Source organism: Melanostigma gelatinosum (genome assembly GCF_949748355.1).
Source record: "Melanostigma gelatinosum genome assembly, chromosome: 21".
NCBI classification, from domain to species: domain Eukaryota; kingdom Metazoa; phylum Chordata; class Actinopteri; order Perciformes; family Zoarcidae; genus Melanostigma; species Melanostigma gelatinosum.
The window spans coordinates 19,775,766-19,798,853 of record NC_136654.1 but is presented as its reverse complement, the minus strand read 5'-3'; the positions used below and the strand labels follow the sequence as shown (position 1 = coordinate 19,798,853).

The 23,088-nt window shown below is 40.5% G+C and overlaps 1 protein-coding gene across 2 annotated transcripts in view; it reads right to left on the bottom strand.

Moving 5' to 3' along the window:
* LOC306794940 (zinc finger protein 385B-like) overlaps positions 1 to 23,088 on the bottom strand; it is a 52,198-nt gene that overhangs the window by 3,703 nt on the left and 25,407 nt on the right. For both annotated transcript variants that reach the window (XM_079293205.1, XM_079293206.1), the window contains exons 3-4: positions 4,212 to 4,366; positions 3,553 to 3,663 (exon numbers count right to left, since the gene is read on the bottom strand). In XM_079293205.1, coding sequence (XP_079149331.1) covers positions 3,553 to 3,663; positions 4,212 to 4,366 — 266 coding nt within the window. The remainder of the gene's footprint in view (positions 1 to 3,552; positions 3,664 to 4,211; positions 4,367 to 23,088) is intronic.

Genomic DNA, 23,088 nt, shown 5'->3' with positions numbered 1-23,088 from the left:
GCCCCCTGTTGCGAGAGAAAACACATTTGGGGCAGTGCCCAAAATGGCTCTGGATGGTTGTAGAAAGCGAGAGCCAGCAAGTAGTGCACCAAGACTGAAACAAAACAGCTGAAGCAAAAAAACATCGATCTGGTAATCCATACACACATTAATATCTCCGTACAACACAGCAAATCTACACATTTGATTTTATATGCTCTACTTAGCTTCAGGAAACAAACAGCAATAAAGTAAATAATAATCAAGAAATAAAGTAGCAGTTTGTTGATTGCTTTGTTTCTAATTTTCTACAACAATATTTATCTGCACAATATGTTATATAGCAGCTTGGCTTAATGTACTCATTTACATCTTCATGACAAATGAGCACACTCCATCTGCTGATGAAGACCTGAGAGGCAGTTAAAAGCCCTGAAGGAAGCTGGTGAGTTATTTATATTATTTTGTCATGTTTACATAAATTGTACAACATGTGCTTTGATTAAATAGACCTGTTTGTTGATGATTAAATATATTAGGGTAAATAGGCCTCATTCACAACAAACAGCTCTAATTGTCATTGTAGGAACAGCAGAGGTGTTACTGGTATTATATTATTCAGGTGTCCCAGTAAGCTGTGACAGTGTGACAGTGAGCCAGCATGTACAACACCAGGACTGAGAAACTGAAGCAGCTGTGTAGGATTGTGTCATCATTCATTTTATAATTTACATCTGTGCTTTTTCTTTACTGGGACTGACATGTCAGAGTGTCCTCTGTAAAATAGGCCGATAACCTACTCTCGGAGGGTGAAAAGTTAAATTAGTAGTATATTCTGAGTAGCCGGATGCATTTCTTTCCTGTGCCGTAGAGCCTCTATTGTTGTCCAAAAACTACTAAAAGCACACAAATGAGCCACACTGCATGTTCCTTCATTATATGAGCATGGGCACAGTAATTCATTGAATCAATCACACATATACCATGCTGCTGCTAAAAAAATACTGATTAAAGTGCCAAATGTGTATTAATCAGCCTCTGAAAATAGTCTGTTTCAGCAATATGGCAGTAAAAATGACAGTAACCAGCTGTTTAAGGAAGTTCTTTTAACCTTTTAAAAGTACCACAGACAAAGTAGGGAAGTTGGACAAATTATATAATTCTTGGTTTTCTTCTTTTGATGGGATTTCTTAACAATAAGAAAAACATTAAAGATAACCAGCCTCGACCTTTAAGAGCGCACGTTTTTGCCACACTAGTGCATTTCTGTACTGTATATGAAGGACACAAGTGCACAACTAAATCAACAGAGTCTTGGTTTTGAACAGTGTAACAAGGCTTCAAGTATATAGCTTCACACGAGGCTGTTGGATAATTTGTCGTCGCTCAAATGATCCAGTTTCCAGGCACACGCTGTACACTGTGCAGCATCCGAGCTGAGTGTGCAGAGGTGATCCTTTAGTGACTTTGTGCATAAAGTGGTGGGGGGGGGGAGTCTCCCCATCAACACTTTGCATTAAGCTTATGCTGCTACACAAACAGAAAGGGTACCACCATGGATCAAAGTGTGTGGCGGGGGGGGGGGGGGGGGGGGGGTCACAGGGCTGAGCAAAGGGTGAACGGCCCCTTTGGCTACGTTGAATGTCAGTGCACACTAATCATTCAGCGTGAATTACAACCGAGTCAGACGGAAGAGTCTGCTGCCATCCGCATACGACCATACGATCTGGCAAGGCAGTGTAGTATGTGTTCACTATGTTCCAACATAGTTAACTTCACAAGAGATTAACATGTAGAAAAGGTGTCCCAGGACGGCAAAGATCCTCAAGGAGACTGTCAGGACTGCTTGGCCTCCGCTGACTTTGATTCAAGCTGCTTTATGCATTCTCACCACACCACTGATGCCCGAACTCTTCATACACAGTGAGCAACGACTGTTTTTCATGAAAGGGCAGCAGAATTAGAATATCATGTGTGATCGTTCAGGCTTGAATCTTTCATGCTTTGTTTCAGTGAGTTTAGCAGCCTTAAAGGAATAATTTGAAAGTCTTCAAGTCTATTGCTTTTTTATGCACATCGTGGGTTACGTAGTATAAGTAGACACCATTTTCACAGCCATCCATCTTTGCCTTCATACATTTTTTAGTCCTCATTCAGTGCAATAAAGCACTTGAAACTAGCGATTGAGACCATAAACTCATGTTTACTGAGATAATAAATCAAGCATGAAGTCGGGTCCCTTTCTCATAGACTTCTATACAATTAGACTCCTGTTTTCTACACAGAGGAAGCGCCCCCTGCTGGCCATTAAAAAGAGTCCAAGTGGCTTGCATTGGCTTCACTTTTCAGAACTAGAGGTTGCTGCTTGGTCCAACTGTCATGGATTTTGTTACAGACATCCATGGCTCCCAGAAAGTGAATCCTTATGACTTTGGTGATTATGGTCATATATCTTCTTCATAGCAGCGAAAACATGGTTAATGGTTTAAATAACCACTCAAATTTAGCATGACTTACGATGTAATCACCTTGGAAAATAATTGTATCTTTGGTTGAACTTTGTAATCATAGTTTGTATCAAACAGTGGATTCAGAATTGCGTTGAACTTTGAATAGCAACCTGAAGCTGCTCGTCTCATACAAAAAATATGAATGACTGTGAAAAGGAAACCTTCTGTATGTACTACACAAGCAGTGAGTATAAAATATGAAAAGACTTGAACTGTTCTGAACTATTCCTTTAGTCAATTTTCTCTGTCAAGTACAAACTCCACCCGCTCAGCGCAGCCCCCTACTGGGACCTGGTACCTGCCATCCAACTCCTGGGTAAACCAGCACTCTCAGCTCAGCTGCAGGTGACACAGAGGGGAGGAGGAGAGAGCCTGTTAGCTAGAAAAAAAAGACTCCTTACAGCATCACCGTTGGTCCAAAAGTGCAGAGCAGAGAGAGAAAGAGACAGACTCGCACCAGTGTCCTGCTTTCTTCAAGTTTTCACAAAAGAAGAGTCATTGTCATTCAACCAGGTTCCTCCTAACAATATAAATGCAAATATGTATAAACGAAATCCACAGTGGGGAGGTGTGATAAGGAGGAAAAAAGCAACAGAACTAGCTGACTGGTTTCCTTCTACGAACCCACTGTTCGATTAAGTAAATAGAAACTAGAAACATACTGATTGGACTGATAAGAAGAATAGCCTGCTTCAAGATTGTTTTTAAACCATTAAGATGCAAAAAACATTAAATATGTTGCAAATATGTGGACGGTCGACAGCAAACATCAAGAGAGTCTCACAGTGAATAAAGTGAAATATTGTTGATTCAACACTTCAATTTAAAATACATAAAAAATGCATCACAGGTTGATGACGATGACTACATTATGCAGAAAACAGAGGCAGATTCGAGAGTGGTCAAAGGCATTTTTCCGCCTTCCTGCAGTGAATTAAAAATAAATCCAGACCCGTCTTTGAGCGTTTGTTTTATTTTAGTTTACTAGAGGAAAGCTCAGAGGGAGCTCAGGAGAAGAAACTTTTTCCTCTGACATATCTGAGAAAAAGATTGAACGACTCACGGTGGAGTTGAAGCGCAGGTGACAGATGTTACAGGAAATGATGGGTTTCTTCTTGGGCACTGGAGCCACGCCGAAGGTGTGGTTGATCACTGCCTTCTGCACTGGGTCCATCTAAGAGCACAAATGCACACGTCTTGAACATGGTAGTCTTGCTTCAAGTCGGTGATTCCTTTTGAATTTAGAGAATAATGCAAACAGGTTCCCCTGAAAGCAAGTAACCAAGTAAACAAAAAAGTACCCAGTTCAAGTCTGGCTGTGTTGCATCTCATCCCTCCTCTCTACACCCCTTTTACCATTTACTATTTCACTGCTGACCTATTTTCCTGTCACCTCGACACTGAGCCTGTCAATTAAAGGCAACATTTGGTTCAGTGCATTAAAACAATGAAAGTATAAAATAAAAAGATGTTTGAGATAAGCAACTATTCCCTGTACCAATAATAAAATGATTTCAACATGAATTCTGTTGATATGAAACTGATTATTTTAAACATCAATATTATCGGCATATATTCCAGAGTAGGCCCCGAATGAGCGCAGATGTAAAAAATAATTTTGTAGGTCAGTGATGAACTTGTCAGTGCAGATTTCAGTGCAGATTTTTTTTGAATCGCTTCAGCATCATGTGTGCTTACTAGAAACGTAAAGTGATTTCTTACCGTGCTAAAATTGGGGAAGAGGCTGAGCGGCGAGGAGCGGTTGATCCTGAGTGGCAGGAAGTGCTCCAGCCGCGCATGAGTCTGTGGCTGGAAGGGTCGACCTGGCAGAGGCAGGGAGGCCAGGAGTGGGTGGACCTGGCTCTGGCAGAGGGTACCTACAGCAGGAAGGATTACATCATTGTGACAACTGTTTTCCTGCTTCATTCTGTTCAGATTTTCTATCTCAAACACTTATGTGGAGAGACACACATTTCACCCTTTTTCTTTTGCGGCCACCGACGTTGCACATCCTTATATACTCACAGAGATGAAGGCAGAGTTCAGCACACGGCATATGAGATCAAGACACATTCGCACAGTGAATGATTCACTCAGTGAAGCTTTAATGACTTCAGGAATAGCACGGGATAAATGACGAGGTGTTGTGTGGCCTTTTCCTGATTTACAAGTCCATAGTTCATCTTGACAAATGTCTCTGGCCTTTAAACACAGCACTCGAGGGTGTAATTGTGTGGTTTTGGTCTTCCTCAGATTTTGGTCATTCAACTCTAAGAAAAAACAATTGCAAGGAAGTTTCAAGGCCTAATAGACTGATTTACTGTACAATTTATATGTGAATAAACGTATTAGTTTGCTTTTTGTTGCTCGTCCATTTTCTGTCTTCTTGCATGAATTACTTTACTCTTTGAAGTGTTTGTTTTGATGAATCCGACAGCAATTTCCTCGTCACATTCTGCTTTGAAGGCTCCTTTCACATGACCTCTCATCTCATCACGCTTAATTTTGGTTGGCCGAAATGCTTTCAGGCTGCTCATGCTTTAAAGAGCAGCACGGCACTGACCTTTGTCCAGACCCAAAGTAAACATCAGTGGGCTCACATTGAAATGCACAGTCTTACATAAGCATGGGGATTATTGTAATGCCTGTATGCTGAAAGCCATGGCGTGCTGAAGGTAAAAGGTCATGTGCAAATACCAGTTAGAATTAATGTAAGCAGTGGATATGGAGCCAGTTTATGTTTGAATGTTGTTGAAATGATAATATTGAAGCGATCATGAGTGTTTTTTTGTAGAGATTCAGGTATAAAGGAATGACAAGACGCTCAGGCTTATTGAGTACATAGAAGGTTTTCCCACTTGCAATTAAAAATGAAAAAAACTGTGATTTAATAGTTTATTTTTTACTTTTATTGTCCAAAATATTAAATACTTGTACATACATTCCGATTTTGTTTTAAATACCTGTACATACTTGTGTGTATGAATGGGTTCACTGTCTCATGGTTCTGAAATGATTACAGCTGATTATTACTGTTTATTTGATCCTGGATGTGTGATGTGCACCACAGAACTCTGTGGAAAACACAAATACACAAAAAGACACGAGTTAACACATTTTGACTGATTAGATATTGGTTTTGATGAATTCCAATTTCATTTAAATGCTCCACCAGGACCGTTCACGTACCACTGATGCCAATGAAGTGTATTGAATTGCGGTACACGGAATTGGGAGTGAATGACAGAGTAGTGAGAAAGTGAAAGAGAGACAGAGAGAGAGACAACCACGGGCAGATGATGGTGTTTTTCCCTCCGCTAGGCCGATGTGCTTAATCTGCCTGTCAGTATGACTTTTGGGGACATTGATTCCCTCTCCTACACAAATCTGAAATTGATCTCATTAATCTCCCATGCACATATTCACAGAACACAGCAGGGCGAAACGTTTAATTAACTGCGTTTTGAGCTGAACAAACTACAAACTGGCATCATCTGTGAGAATTTGTACAACGTCAGGCGACAAAAGGAGCGCGGTACTGACGGGACGGTCCCTTTCAAGTCATCCATCTCGTTTGCATCCAGAAAGGTTCACAAAAGCTTTGATGGACTAAAGCTGCGGTTATATTAGTTTCATCCAATCATGCTGCGAATGTGTTAACCAGCAAGGCTTTGATTTTTTCAACATAAAAAAAAGAATTACTCATCACTTCAGAACTTCATGAACTCAAACTCATGAAGTCAATCACTGTGCCCGTTACCTAAAATAAAAAGGCTCAGTAGAGGGATGGAGTTAACCATTTAAGATGGAGAATACCTTCACCTACAATCAGTGGTGTATAAAGTACTCAAAAGCCATACTTGAGTAAAAGTAAAGATACCTTACTGGAAAACTACTCCAGTAAAAGTAAAAAGTCACCGATTAGAATACTACTTGAGTAAAAGTCTTAAAGTATCTGATATTTATTGTACTTAAGTACAAAAGTACTTAAGTATCAAAAGTAATTTTCTGATATTAAATGTACATCATAACCTGTTCATTGAAAGTAAAAGTACAAGTAAATGCTGTTAATAAAAAAGCAAAGGGTCAGAATTTTGAGAATTATGAAGTTTATTCTTTTAAGTGCTGTGGCACCATGACCACTTTGCAAGGACATGGTGGGATCACAGCCAACCCAACATAATTGGGTTGCTGTGATCCATTCAGGAGCAACGATGTTCAACATAACATATTGTACATAAGTATACTTTTGCATCTACTATGAACTTATCATCATAATTCTCCAAAAAGCAATATGACACTATGAAGGAGTTGTAACAGTGCGTTTATAAGTATGCTCATTCCGACTAGAGGATGTAGAGGCCAATGCATCATATTGTGTTCAGCTAAAAATATCCACTTGATGATCAGGTCAGTGTTGTGAGAAAGGACACCTGCCTTGTAAACTCCTGTGGGCCTGATTTGAACACAATAGACAAAGGTTTTGCTCAAGCTGAATCTGCAATTGGGCGACTGCTGCCATCATAACTCCATCTGATCATCCACAACATGACTCAAATATCAAAACATGATCAATACTAAAGCAGTAACACAGTCATTACTTGAAACTGAAACATGTGCTGTTCATCTTCGAAAAAAGTTGGTTTTCAAAATTGCGAAAATTCAGAGCATCTTCACCAGTTGATGACCCATGTAGAAGACATGTTTATTTTATCATAGAGATCTATAGAGATCTATATATATACACACACATTGATTGATACATTGTCTCAGGTAACATTTGCTGGAGTTTCTGGAGTGTAAACATCCCAAAGTCCAGTAAAGAGCAGAACGGAGCTGCTAATGTTACTCTAAACTAAGCTAGTTAGCAAGACATGCTAAAGACTGCGGGTCAGAGCAGACGAACGAACTGTTTAATCCATTACACTTTTGCTCTTTGCAGGGGTTTAGCAAACAGTCAATAGAGTACGGCTCGTGTCACTTTGGATTTTCCTTTTATTTCTTCCTACAATAAAAGTAATCCCACATTTTGAAAAGGATCCAGTTCCTGCTCGCGAATCTGAATTCACTTTCTTTTTCTATGCAGGAAGACAGCTTCTTCATAGAGGCTGAGAGTGTAGGTCACAGCAGCCAACCTTCCCGCATTGAGAAGGGATAAAAGATTATGAGCTGGAGAAATTATAGCACCTTGAAAAAAAACTGAGGAAAAGCTTAATCTCTATTATTTCCAGGATTAGTCTCTGGGTGACTCAACATCACAGCAATCACAGAGGGAAGGAAATGGCATCTTTTCATGAAGGATGGAAAAAAGGGGGGGGATGAGACGATTTCGTAACTGCAAATCAGAGCAAAAGCATCAGAGGAAAGGCTGCTTTGGTTCCTTTCATGGTGAATGCATTTCCCGGGATCACCTGTCTCAGCCAGTCTTCGGTCTGAACCAACATGGCGGTTTTGAGGCACGCTCTCATATCTGACGCCTACCAACATCCCCTGATGAGCTTCCTCTGTGACATTAACAACTGAATAAGGGCCGTTTCTTCACTTCACTGGATTTAATGTGGAAAAGCATCAAACATGTTTTGCTATATTATCACCAATACAATATGTTTGATGAATTATGCAGCTCTGGGAGCGATTTACTCATGGGAGCAAATTTAGTCAGAGTGGCAGAGACCAGAGACATTGTGGTGCAAGCTTAATCTAGAGCAAGACAAAATGCAGGTGGAAAACTGGAGGAAAATGCAGATAATGTGTCACATTATAGTAGGTGATGTACATTTATTAGAGCTTTGATTCAGACTGATTTGACCCCACAGGTCTGTGACCTTTCGGGCTCATGAATCTCTTTATTCCCTCAGGAATCTTCCTGCATAGAAAAAGCTCACAAAACTGACTGAAGAGCTTCTAATTACGAGACATTCAATTTTACAACTCTTGTTAGTAGGCCTACTTCATAAACACTTATGGTATATTATATACAGCATCATGAGTATTTGCGCACTTGGAATATTGTGTCATACTGCTGATACTAGATTTAGTATAATTACAATCACAGCATCAAAAACACACTTCAATGGACACATTAAGTTAATTAATATATGCACAGAAATATACTGTTATGATGACTATATTTAAAATTAGCTGTTTTTCATTGGCATAACTGAGATGGTTTGACGCAATCCATTAAGTCACTACTGCACAGCATTATGTTGGTGCAGATCCCGCTCACTCTATCTTTGACTAACAGTAATCTTTCTATTGCATCATAGCACTCAGTCATAACAAACGGTTTAATCATATAGGCAGGATTAAGCTCTGAGGAACGTGGAATTGAAATGCTAAAAAGTGCTGCCGCTTCTGACGGGGTTTTGCTGTTAAGCCTGCATAACACATTGTCAAACGATGAAAATTGAATGGTATGTTTTCCACTTCATAATGGCATGAAGCACACAGCTTTTCTGAGTCATAAAACAGAAGTGGTTAGCGCACAGCGCTTCTGCAGTAATGATGATGCCATTCATTGCTTACACAACAGGCAGAGAGCTCGGCATTTATGATGAGCTCTGGAGGATGAATTAGCATCCATTAAAACTGGCATTGACAGCTCCGCTTAGCTCCCTCCACTGGAAACAATACGGCGAAAGCCTAATTTCCATGATGGCTTAAAATGCCGCCCTCGCCATGCACTGTGTGGTCTTTAAATAAATCATCTTTATTGTGACAAAGTACATTTAGGCCACGTCTGGCGACCAACAGGCAAATTCTCCCACTGGCTGTCACCGTCTATTTAAAGTCACACAGCCACAGCTGCCAGAGCCAGCAGCTTCCTGAGAAGTTCTACCTGCGGGGCACCATCCAGCCCAGATCAGGCTCCCCGCGGTAATCTGTCCTCCTTTCTACTGGAGCACTGTGGGCCCATTTTCACCCAAGGGTCCGGATATTTCTGTTGAAATTGTTCAAGGTGAAATATGGGACTTGTGTCATCTGGTCAAAGAAAAATCACAGGGCATTGTGATTACTCTGCAAAGGACACAAGCAGCGCTTATTGTCCACACAGGAGAATTAAACTAAAAACAATGAGGGGAGTTGAAATTCATCATGCGTCTTTTCATCCAGACTGAAAGAAGAAGAAGAAACCATTTTTATTGTCATATATATTTTTACACATACACGAAATGTATCTCTGCATTTGACCCATCCCTGTATATAGGGGGCAGTGGGCTGCCAGTGATCAGCGCCCGGGGAGCCGGGGGTTCAGTGTATTGCTCAGGTACACTTCGACACGTGACACGTCCCAGTCGGGGATCAAACCGTTGACCTTCCGGTTTCCAGACGACCCTCTTAACCCAGTGAGCCACGGTCGCCCCCCAGGGCAGGAACCAGCAGATCAGATAATGTAATGCATATTTCTTAATTAAACAAGAACTTTACAGGAGGCTGTCGGCTTGGTGTGACTTTATTCCACATGGGACATCATATTTAGTCTAACCTATAACCTATAAGTGCCCTGTCTGGTACATGAGGAAAGTAATATATTTAGTATGTACTAGCGATGCATGATTTGAGTTACTCTCACTATGAGCATCCATTTATGTATCTTCTTTATGTTGAGAAGACTTTGTCTTTTGAAAAACAGGTAAACACCAAATTCAAATTGAATGCACGTGATGTACTTTTAGATTCTGTGGACATAAGGGACAAACAAACACAAGGAGATAAGTCGATCTGCTGGGAAATGAGCGTGAATGTATTATCAGTGCAGCTCAGATAGAGCAGGGTTTGTTGTGCTTTCTTTCCCTTACCGACCCTCTGCACTTCCATAACGTTCTGTGTGTCTTTATCATGCACACTTAAAACAAACTGCCTCCATCTGCTTGAATTGAGATAAGACTGAGTCGAATCAGACCTGCTGAACGGCAGTCAGCAGATGTGCTGCACATACTTATTGATATTTAAATTCTGTTGCCGCTTTATCCGCCCCATTAACTTAGTAATTAGCAGCTTTCTGTCTGGATGCTCCTCACTGGCTGTCGGCATAGTGGAGCTAGATTGAAGCGGCTTGGCTTCAGAGCTGAGAAACACAGGATCTCTGCTAACTGGTGCAACTCAAAAGATGGTCAGGGATACAATGAAGAATACAAGCTAGCATCAGCGCATGCATGGGGTTATAGTAAAGTGGCATTCAGCATTTAAAATGTTTAGAGAATTGTGTCTTTTTTAGCCCTTCCAATCATAAAAACACAAGAGCAATAGTGCAAAGACTGGCTTGAACAGTGCCTTTATCTACTCTCATGTGAGCGGCAATTGTTAGCATGTCAGGCTAACTAGCTTAATACCTAGTAAGCAACCTAGCGTACGTCGACTCCGCCTTTACTCTTTCCTTCAACAAAAATGCTGCATTCTGCACACGCTACATTTTCGGTCGCCCATGACAGAAATGCTGATATAAAAGATCATATTAAGACAGCCAAACATAAGCAACGGTTACAACCGGGAAGTGGCACTGTTGCGACCAACTTCAGCAGGGCAAACGCCAGTGACCGCCATCTAACACATGCAGCTCAGGAGGGGACCTTCTTTTTCTCGTTCGAAAAATCTACGATTGGCATTTTACAAGCTCTAACATACTCAGCGTTTGAATAAATGTCTCCAATCATGATGAAAATGCTTATGCGTGTGTGCATGAACGTGTGGGACACTTAAGGGTCCTCGTTTGGGGGTTTGAAAATACTTTCACTCTTACCTAGCGGTAAGGCAGCGTGTTAGCGTATCATTAACTGACTACGTGACTTTGTAGGGTTACAGGTTATGTTAAAAAAAAAAGCCCTGTTCACAATTGCATATCCAATGTGTAACGTTAGTACCAGTCTTGGATGCTATCCTAAAAATTAAAACATACTTATTGGGAAAAAAAACTGAATTATGTTAGCAAATTTATTTTGTAGGACTCATTAACTTTAGCCACAGTGTTGTAGCATGATATAGCCATCAAGTTCAGGTTTAAGACCCATTTCACAGGGTTGAAAACCTTTTTAATAAGCAACATACTGTATTTCAGTGGCTGAAATGTAATGACAGCATCATGTTGGGTAAAACACGCGTCTTAAGAAAAAGGTCAAGGTTGAAAGAAACATCAACCCTCAACTTAAATCTTACATGCTTCACTGCAGCTAATCTAATCATGCACACATCTTGACAGTGTATTGCAGGAATCCTAATAGAGAGCACTTGAATTTGTATTTTTGCGCAATGTCATGTCTCCTAACAGCTGCATATTTCAGCAGGTTTTGCATTTTCTGCTTGATTTTCAAGGCACGTCGCCGGATTGGGAAGCTCAATATTTTCATTCAAGTCAGCATTTCAGCAAATACCAAAACGTGAATGCATTTCGCTGACAGTGCGTAGTTTGAGTCTGTGACTGCGTGTGAGCGTGCATGCTCGCTTGTATCTTAAATTGAAGTATGTGCAACATTTGAGCCATTTAACAGTTTCTGTAACAATTGACCTCAATCGTTTGTCATCACTCCAAAGAGAGATTAATTCTCCTCTGTCAGCAGATATTCATGTACGGCAACCAGCAGGAAGTACTGCAAAGCCAACTTCAAGCATGTCAAAAGTTAGAAATAGTCTTGGTTTTTACACATCTACGGAATGATTTTGAGTAACCTCACAGTTTATGTAGACCAGCGGGATTCAGGCTAAGGACATGGAAGGAGCATCAGTGTCCTCGAGAGTCCATTCCCCAATGGTGATGACACTTAAAATGCTTAAAAACAACAAATTCTCATTTTGCCACTGTGTGCTGGATCCCAGTTAGACTGACTGTTTAGTTTTGTAGTGGAACTGAAAACCAACCAGAGATGTGATACAGTACGACTAACAGTCTAAAAATGGTATAGATTCACTTTTCATGTTATTCTTCCTGGAACTTGAATGTGCTCAGATTGTGACCGTGTACATTTTTAGGCGTGAGTGTGACTCTAACAGAAAACATCATCAAAACATTCATCCTCGATGGACCATAAATACCCACAGCAAACAAATGATGGTTCTAGACAAAAGGTCAGGATGTCACTAAAATAATCTTCAGAGTTAAGTGAAAATATTCACACTAAATCTCATGACAATCTGACCGGACGTTGTGGAAATAGCTTCCTCCAGACCGACATTGGGGAGCAGCGATCCCTCCATGTACTATGCGACTATTACAATGTCAGATTGTAGGGTCTGTGGCGGTGTGTTAAATGATTGCTACTGCAATAGCAAAACAGCACGACTTAAAAAAATACAATATTGCTATCTATATAGCACAATTGGTGAGGGAGGTAGAGTTCGGGTTAAATTTGTCTCGCGGTCAAATTTACGCAAATGACGCAAGGTGACAATTTGCTTTGCTTTGTCTGAACGCCCTTAAGGGTTTGTTCACATAGCCATTAGTTTGGTTGATGAGCTGCTGAACTATTGTACAGCTAATTTACAAGTGTTACTGTTTTATTAATGCAAATTGTTTCAATTTCAAACCCAGAAATATCATTTAATTAGCAGGCCTAGGGTCCTAGAGTTAAATCTGACGAATAAAAAAACCCAAGTTTAAATCAATTTGCCCAATCCTAATTCTCTTCTCTTCATCTCCACCACACTGTATGGTTCTCTCAGACCTTACAGATCTAGCTGGTGTTGCAGGGTTTAATGTGCTTTTTTAAAATTCAGGCATTATCCTTTGTAAAAATAAATAAATCTCATTTTACTTGAATCATTGAAGCCACACAGCAGCTGATTTAATCTGTAATGCACTGAAATAACCATTCAGTGTCTTCTCTGTGTGCCCAACAGACAGTCCCACATGGCCTCTACAGACCCCTGAGATCACCATCAGTGTTACCAGATATCGTCAGGCTGCACGAGCTCTTGTAAAATCCAAAAAAGAATTCATGGCATGTGTCTAAACCATTAAAATTACTTAATGTAGTTGGTCTTGGCATGCAGCTCCATTCCCAGGGCACATTTGGAAAATGCATGATGTGAGCCACTCTAAGCTCCTACATGTACAACTAGAAGTTTGATATGATTTTGAAGAGAAAATCCTTCCACGAATCTTCATCTTGTGATGTTTTAAAACTCAATAACGCCATTATCAAAATGGTTACAGCTGATAGCGCTGTCCTAAACACAGAAGCGTAGCACACACCCTCCAGTTCCCCATCAGGTGAACCCTGTTAGCCGTTTCAGCACGTTTGCTGTAGTTTGTACTGTTAGTTACGTGCCACCGGCTCAGGCATCGCCATGTTGAGAGCCGCTGGGAGCCAATCAAAATGTTCCCAATCTCATATTATGCACTTTTTACTTGACAGATCCAAATCAGAAAATTAAGCATTTTCTCAATATGGATTCTGTAACAATTAGACCGTTTGTGTGATTTGTGTTATTGCCACAGACACAATGTCGGCGTATCATACTTAATATGCACTTGACTTGCAAACTTGGCTCCACAGGCACTAATGACAGGTGTTTTAGATACTGTTGTGGCACAAATAAATTAAAAAAGCGTTCAACGACACAAGGCACTGTTAAGGCAAACCTATATATATATATATAAAATCAAATGTGAGATCCAATCCGAGCCACCCAGAAGGCTGGTCTGTCTCCTCGGTGGCCAGCAGAAGATCTGAAATCCCCCCAGAGTTTCAAACCCTTTGTCCCCTCAAAGTTGCATTCCTCAGCTCATCGATCAGCTCACTGATTGGCTGAAGTCCAACAAGCCCCACCTGGGCCTATGCCAGCACATTCCTCAAACCCCATCTCACAGACACTTAATGCATGAAATAAAACTTAAAACCCTCACAGCACCAAGTCAGAGTACAGTAGCCTAATTCAATTTGTTCTCTATGATTATCTGCACCATCACTATTGCAATTAAAACCATACTGTGCTATACTCATTACCCTACGATTAGAATAATGAGCCATTAACGCTGCTGGATAGTGAATTTGAGCCCCATCAGGAAAATGAATGGTCCCACCAAACTGACTTATGAACTTCTGTCTCGTCAAACATGTTGAATATCTTCATCATAGTATAAGAATAATAAGGACTTGTTTTTTCTTTCTCTCTCCATTCTGTGGTGTTTCTAACCTCTGATATATAATACATATTTTGTATGTGTGTTGGTGGTAGAATGCATTTTATTATGAAAATGCATAATAGAGCTTTTGCACAAACACAAATAGGATTTTAGTCAAGTTTAGACTTTTGTTTGACTCTTTTAAAAGGGGACTATAAAGAGGTCGATGTCACAACTCAAGCCAGCCTGTGTCACACATTGTGATTATATATTCATTATAATCACAACCCATTTTCAGCATTTCTCTTTTAAATTAACATGTTAACATTTTCCAGCATTTGCTAGTTGGCAGTAGAGGACAACAGGAGGGGGAACAGTGGGCTGATGAGTCAACTGAAAGGGAAGGGACAATGTGCCCCAAATACTGGAATCAATTATTTTACAATGTCAAAATGAATGCATTTGGTTATGTTATACATCTTTGTTGAAAATTCACTTTTAAAACGTTATTCTTGACTTTAATCCGTTTTATTGTTCGGCCCTGAATATTTTATTGAGTCTATTTTCAATAAATTGTTTTACATTTTTCTACCAAATGTTTACGCATGAACTGTCTTGTGTCTTGTTGTAATCCCTGCTTAGCTTCATCATACTAGTTCTCTTTTTCATGTTTTCTATTGCGTTTCGGAATATTATATTTTTGAAAAGAGCTAAATAAACATTTCCATCTACAGCCAGACTCGAACCAACCACGTAGCGCTCACATTTTAGGCGTCTTACACCACCGGACGCAGTTCATTTCCAACTGTGAACACGCAATTACCTAAACCAGTCATTGTCGTTCTATGTGTGCATCACGTGGTATTGTCCATGGAAACAGAGCTCGTAATATGTGTTATTACACTCATGTAATCTCTGCTGTGCTACATAGCATTTTATGTCGACGAGCTATCAACAAAAGAATAGAAAAATATGAATCTCAAAGCTGAGAAATAAATGTTATTCTCGGATTTTTACACATCATTAAATCTCTTGTATGTTATACTCAACAGAGAATAAGATTTCTATACATATGCCGTCACTGCAGCCTCCAAACGCAGCTCTTGACGAGGGGTGGGGACAGCTGCAGCATGGCCACCAGGCAAAACGCTACAGTTATTTCCTCTCCACCTGTTTCCCTTTGATCTCTCTAATCTCCCATTTAAAGAAGAAAGCATCCAGAGGTGGCACACAGACACTTCTTAGTAGTTTCTATCCAGGCACACACGGTGCAGTGTGTCCATAAGCTATGAAGTATATAATGTATACACATAATTTAAACCTGCGCCATATGTTAACTCTATGAGATGGGAAATGACACTTCTTTCTCATCCTCATCATGTAACGACTACAACAGTGTCTGCCTCAGTGTTCATCCAAAATGAAAAACACAAACCGTGATCTAAGGCTGCAACGAACAATTGATTTCACTACGGATTAATCTGCTGATTATTTTCGTGATCAATTGTTTTCTTTATAAAATATTGACAACTGCCCATCACAACCCATTACAACCAGGGTGACATGTTTAAATTGTTATGTCCAATCAACAGTCCAAACCCCTCAGACAATCAAGTTTAAGTGATATAAAACATATACAGGCAGAACATCTGCTCCTTTAGTGTTTTGGCTCGAAAAGTGACTGAAATGATGAATAGATTATCAAAATAGATTGCTGATTAATCATCTCAGCTCTACCACCACACATCCATATTGAACTCTTGTTTACTCTTTCATTTGCATCCGTTTATCTAGAGGTCAAATTATGAACTGGTGATGTACCAACGTGTGCTGGGAAAAAAATGAAAGTGGTTAAAGTAGTCCTGAATTTAAAAAAACTCTGAATGCAAACAGCATATTGCTCCTTTGCAGAAAAAAGAAAAAGAAAAATCCCCACACTGCCTTTATCTTTAACAGGTTCCAATTATGCGAGCTAATCTGGGCATATTTCCCTTGGGAGGCAAAGACATAATTGCCAGCAATCTGCGCAGTGATATCAACGCGGCTCTTGTGTGGCTTTAAAATGACTCGACACATCTGGGAGCCACAGTGTTGTATTTAGTCTGAACTCCACACTTGGCTTCATCAAAAGGGGGTCAATTAGAAAAACAAACAGGTGAGGGCCTCATTGTGGATGCAGAGGCACTGAATGAGGGCAGATGGTAGGCAGGAGGCTGAGCCTGCCCTTGAGCAACGATGTGAAGACACTGTTGTAAGCCACACACTGACAGGGGAGTACTCGCATGCATTTAAAACAACACATCTCAAGACAGATAAAACCTACTTGTTAAGACGATTGCATTCCCATAGATAAGTTTTACTGACACATACCGTAAGAGTAAACAAATGGTCTTACCGAACACCATCTCCACGTGTTTTCTGATTCCTCTGCTCGCCACTTTCTTCTGTATTTGACTTAAGCGCCTGTTGCCAGTTTATCTCCCATCAGAGAAGTTGAGCAAAAAACAAAACCCCCCAAAAAGTGCCTCCTCGCAGATAACCTTCTCCGTCTATCTGTCCTCCCCTTTGATTCTCTGACTGAGGTGAGCTCCTTTCTCGGTCAGCCGCACATCTTTTGGCCGTGAGCCAAACTGCCGCAGCTGAAGGACGAACACGCATATGTGAGAGAAGCGGCAGCGGGGCGGATTGAGAAACAGCGGAGAAGGAAAAGAGGCTGAGAGTGTGATGGTGAGAGTCTGTAGAGCAAGTGTGTATTCTTCTGTGTGCATCAGTATGTAACAGAGAGTGAGTGAGGAAGAGGGGGGAGAGAGGGAGAGAGAGAGAGAGAGAGCTGGGACTGGCTATCAACAACATGAACATCCCACCTCTCTCCCCGTTCTTCTTCTTCCCAGCTCCAATTTCTATTCAGGGTTCACACCTGCATGCTTCCTTCCTGCTATTACTTGACAACAATAGGCGTCATTTATCAATCGGTTTTCTGTTCTGCTTAAAATTGCAGCTGCGCTGTTCCCCAAAGTTATCAACAGCAGCATGGGCACAAAACTAAAACATTTAAAAGCTTTCAAACCACATCCAAACGATACACCTCATACGTGTACATCACACACTGCAGTCTGGTCTTTGTGCTGATTGATTGCACGCTCGTACTTGATTGGAATACATTATTTCTGGCTCCTGTTTACATTTCCAATAGGTTGAGTGTGCAGAGCTTTCAATCAAAATACCTGAGTCAATCATGCGGCGCACAGTCATTATTTTTGCCACCAACGCTTCAGTGTAAATGATATATAATCACAGTATTGGATTAGGGTTGAGCCAAAGTAAGCAATGGAGTAATATTTGATTTGCTCTCAGTTTTTGTGTTGTGAAAGTTAACTCGCTACTGCAAGTCATTTCATTTCAACCCCAGTTTCTCATTCATACGTTTTTTTACATGTCATTTCTGATGATAATCACATGAGTGGCTGAAATGGCTCAAATGTTGCGTTCTGATGTGTAACAGTGGCACAAGTAGAGAAGAATGTTATTTTAGCTGCACGTAAAGTGAAGGAACGTGACGTTTTCCAGATAATGCTCGTCTGCCTTAACGATGTGGTTAACATCAGTGCTCTGCTGAGTGAAACGCTGAATTTATCCTTAAATTAACTTGTTGGAAAACTGCATGAATCTCTAATGAAGCATTATTAATGGTTTGAAGATGTATTCTATTCTGCTATTTATTCTTAAACTGTGATTTGTTGCATCAAGTTCAGTTCGGCTACTTATACCACACATGTATCTGATGGTTGTATAGGGTCTAATAGTGAGGGCAGTTATGTCTCACCACTCGTGCAACACACAGAAATCACACATTCATAATATTGAAAGAATTATAGTTCTTTAACCAGGAATTATGTATATTTGCCATCCATGATAGTATATTGCAAAAAGTAATTAATTTGAAAAAAAAGGTGTAGCCATGCAAATATATTATATTTCTTATAATGAAAGCATAACTCATTTGCAGCCATCTTTTAGATACATTATCAGTAGACGTCAATCTTCCAACGCTTCCATGCAAAAGAGGGTTATCACTCTGTAACGAGGTACACAAATATAAATCATAGCTTAACATATTGATAGGACAGCTCGTTCCCCACTCAACGCTAATTTAAAACTATTTGAGATCAAGCAACCGACAGCGTGCAACTCCACCAGAGTGTTTATTTTAATGAGCAGGTGGGAGAGATTATTGTTCACCTAATAGCTCGCTCATTTTGCGGACTGATCTTTGGATGATTGGATGATTACTGTATTGACACGCTGCAGAGCAGAGTTTGAGTCTGCGGTGAACATCAAACTCTTTTGTGTGATAGATGCAGATTAAGATTAAATATGCATGAGGTGCTCTCGTGGCATGAAGTACAAATTGAACTGAGGAAAGGATCGGAGAACTTCTTAGAGTTGGTGACCAGTTTTCTGTTGTTATGTTCCTAAATATCAAGAATTAACCTTAAGATTCACTGCTTTCTGCTTTTAATTGCTGAAGAGGAGGAGAGTTTCCGTGCATCTGAGAACTCGACTCACTCCAGAAGCACATAGTTGGATATTTGTAAAGGCAACACAGAGACTTGAACGCACCGCTGGGGAGGCCCTCAATGCATTGCTATTCATTCCACCGTCACTATAATCACCTCAAATAAACACAATTATTCTCATAGACTGTGCCCTGAAACCCTGGCCTCAAATGTCATATACAAGTGTCGTCAACACACACAAACACACACAAACACGCGCACACACGCTGCTTGTGTCTGCCCTGAGCGCTCCTTGCTGGCTCCTTGTCCACTTGAATAAGTGTGGTGTGGAAGCACAACACTGACGAATCCTGACAGTTATACACTCGATTTCAGCCGGCTGCATTGAAATGCTTGTGCAGGGAGACGGCCTCGAGCAGAACGATTGCGTGTCGGCTACACACTGCATGCCTTCATCTCGCTGTGGACTTACTAAACATGCATACTTCGATTTACCTATATGGACTCTGTAGGTGTGCTTGATTGACATGGCACGTTACTTATGGAAATCACTGACTTGGTAAAGGGAGACAGAAACTGAGAGGGAAATGTTTTTGTACTACACCACTACTATTATAAGAAATTAAAAACAGACTTATCTCGAAAACTCACAGGCACTGCCACCTAAAATACCAAAAAGGAACTTTTTACATGTTTTATTTGGGTCTAGAATTCAGATTTCAGCTCTCTGGGTAATTTCTCAGACTTTCACTGACCTTGAGATGACACAGCCAGTCCCTGTGGGTTTTGGTGCCATCAATGGCAACAGCTAAGTCAAAATACTGGGAAATGGCGAGAAAGCCTACACAACCCCCCTTTATTCTTTCGCTCCGTCTCCAGCTCCACTCCTTCCTGCAGGCCTTCAGTCTGTGCAGAATGTCCATCGATGACAAATGAAGTCTTAAAAATGGCTGCTCTTTGCTCAGCAGACTTTGCTTTATGAAATGAGGCCAAGCAGCAAACAAACTCCAGCTGATAAATGTCCTATTTCAAAGCTCACACAGTATGTTTCAGCATGAATGTGCGTGTGTGATTTAGGATGCGCGTTTGAACAGTCTAAATTTGACTAAATCTAATCGAAGAAGACTGGAACTCCAAGTACAGTCACATTAGGTTACGTTGAAACTTAGTGGTGCGTGCACAGCGCGTATACATACTCCTAAAAATAGCCAAAGATACATATCAGTGCACATCTTGCAGGGTAAGCCTGCTGGCAATGATGTTACAGTCATGTAATCTGTGGTGTTATGCGCACAACAACCTTTTGTTCCCCGACTTCATCCTTTAAGGTTGTACCTCCTCCCAGGCAGCATAAATACCCCCGTAAAACAGCACCCAGCGTTGTGAGCAGTGCCGTCTTTAGGACTGTGTTGTAGGCGTGACATTCAGATTGGCCATGGGACTCGAAGGTAAACGCAGAAATTAAGGGCAAATGTTTTTGTTCTTTTTTTAAACCAACAGATTGCCGTCAGATTAGCATAAAGGTGTGCATCTCTGAAAGGGGCAATTATCTTTAGCTGCACGTTGAATTGAGCAAATTGAACCTAAAAGCACTTAACATCTGGTGCCCACTACCTGTACCTCTACACAAACACACATCATACAGAAAAGTTGAAAACTGTAACTTCTGAACTGAAACGACTCCAGTGGTTCAGCAGCTTAGTGCTAAGTGCAGGAAATGGAAACTGCTCCGGTCCGGTCTCTTTTCTAAAGGCCCCCAGTGAGAAGCACCCTATTGAACTCGCTTTTCATTTCAGCAATCACTTCATGCGACTAAATAAAGGCAATGCTAGTTCAGCTGTGGGGAGGGACCGGGTATTATTAGGCTGGTTTCATCGCGGCACATACTGAATTATACCAACACTTGATTGGCTTGGCTCATCCTCCTTTTCTTCTTTCTACTTTGAAACAGGCAACCGAGAGAATGGCTTGCGAGACATTGTTTAATTAAAACATACCATTTGTGTGTCCTATTTATTCTCAAGGTTTAGCAAAAGATATGTCTGGCTGCCATTTTCATATGCCAATTATACATATATTAATAATAATATTTTAAAAACACATATGTTGCAGGTTCAAATATGACAAAGGAGTACAGAACACTGTAAATTAGTCGGTCTCTGTCTTTAGAAGGATCATTTACAGGCTATGTTTCTGCCTACGGTCTAGTTGCATTTTTGCTCCACACAAAACCATTTCACGGCTATTTTTAGGACCGGCAGTTGTTTGACTGTGGTATTGTCAATTTCACAACAACCCCAAACAAAAGGGGTTAAACACTGTAGGGTTCATTTCACCAGTTCAAACACGGCCGGTGTGAAATCACTCCGTCCCCCGTGTGAGGAAACGAGAGGCCCTTCAGCCTGAGGGACCGACACAAGCTGCCCGTGAGCGACTCTCATCTTAACTATCAATTATTGGATGAGATAGCTCTGACATGTGTGGCCTAACGCTGTCGGTGCTGATGCTGTTGATGTCTAATCTCTCAACCCAGGTGCATTGTGAAAGGCATGCAATGACGAACAATGAACAATGGATGTTTGCAATGCCCTCTACCAAAATGGAAAAAAAAAATGTCAAAAAGGTTTCTGCATATTAAAGAGTGTTTATTATAGTCGGCAAGTATTTCCGAAACAATCCCCCCTTGTTTTAGAGAAATGTGTCCGTAAGGGCATCATTTTCATCTGAGAGAAGAAATGGCTCCCTGCTGTCACATTCACACTTTCTCAGATTGTTGTGACACTCGTATGGTTCTCCAGATAACAAATCTCTTCAGTCAAATAAATATGCCAATGCAGTCTAAATGATCAGCTATCCACAATCAGACATAAGCTGTGACCCAATTACATAAATGATGCAGGTTTTGAGTGTGCATTGTGTTGATTGTACAAGGGAAAATTGGCAAAATAAAGTGTACTTGAAATGGTCCTCATGCATATGGACTATAAAAAATATGTAAAATATAGAGAGATCCGATCAAATTGCGGGTACAAACGAGCTAACGTGAATATATTTTAAGACTGTGAGTAACAACGATAAATAAATTGTGTCAAGTCTATCATCACAGAGGAAGCCACTGCAGAGAGCTGCATGCCGTCTGCATGATGATGTCATGTGGATATAAAAATCCAGATTTTTGTAAATTGTAGTGTGACCTAAATCCAATTCTCAGAGACAAAGCAACACTTCTGTTGTGGGTAATGTTTTAACTAACAATTAGCAGAATTGAGATTGCCTTATAAATATACAACACATGAACCACCTATGGTATAGTGCCTCGCTGTTCGTTCTGCTGTTGTTTATTTAAGCAAACAGCATGAACTAACTGCAGCTAGAAGATGTCTCCAATGATAAACAATCCATCTTCATCATAACTGATGGATAGCTTTGGATTTTTACATTTTCACCCAATTTTGAATGGCTAATTCCCTTGGCACTATAAATCTTGGCTGTGCCCAAAACTGGTAATAGGTGCACTACATAGTGCTGCAGGAATGAGTCCTAAAAGCCAGAAATTAGGTTTTGCACTCCAGGTTTCCACATCTTTAAAGTCAATGGGTTTTTTAAATAGCTTTTATGGTTAAATAAGGTCCGTGGTTAACACAGAGCCTTTTTTACGCAATATTCCAAATTATTGTTTCCAACTGGCATTTTTGTCGAAACAACCGGTGCAGTGCTAACTTCTAGGTTTGGCCTGCAAAACTATGTCATCCCTGCAGCACTCTATAGGGAGTTCTACCACCCTATAGAGTGTCACCAGTCACTTCTATTCACCTGCCATAACAGAAGTTAACATTCACAGAAAGTCAAAAATACAAGGTGGATAAATACAGGCCAAAATTGGCTTGTGCTCTGGATCAGTCTAACACTTTTAAGTATGAGTGATGATCTGCAAAAAGCTATTATCTGACACAGAAATAGCCAACAACATTCTGATGATAACAGAATGAGGTTGAAGTGAGGGAGAAATTAAACAATGGAT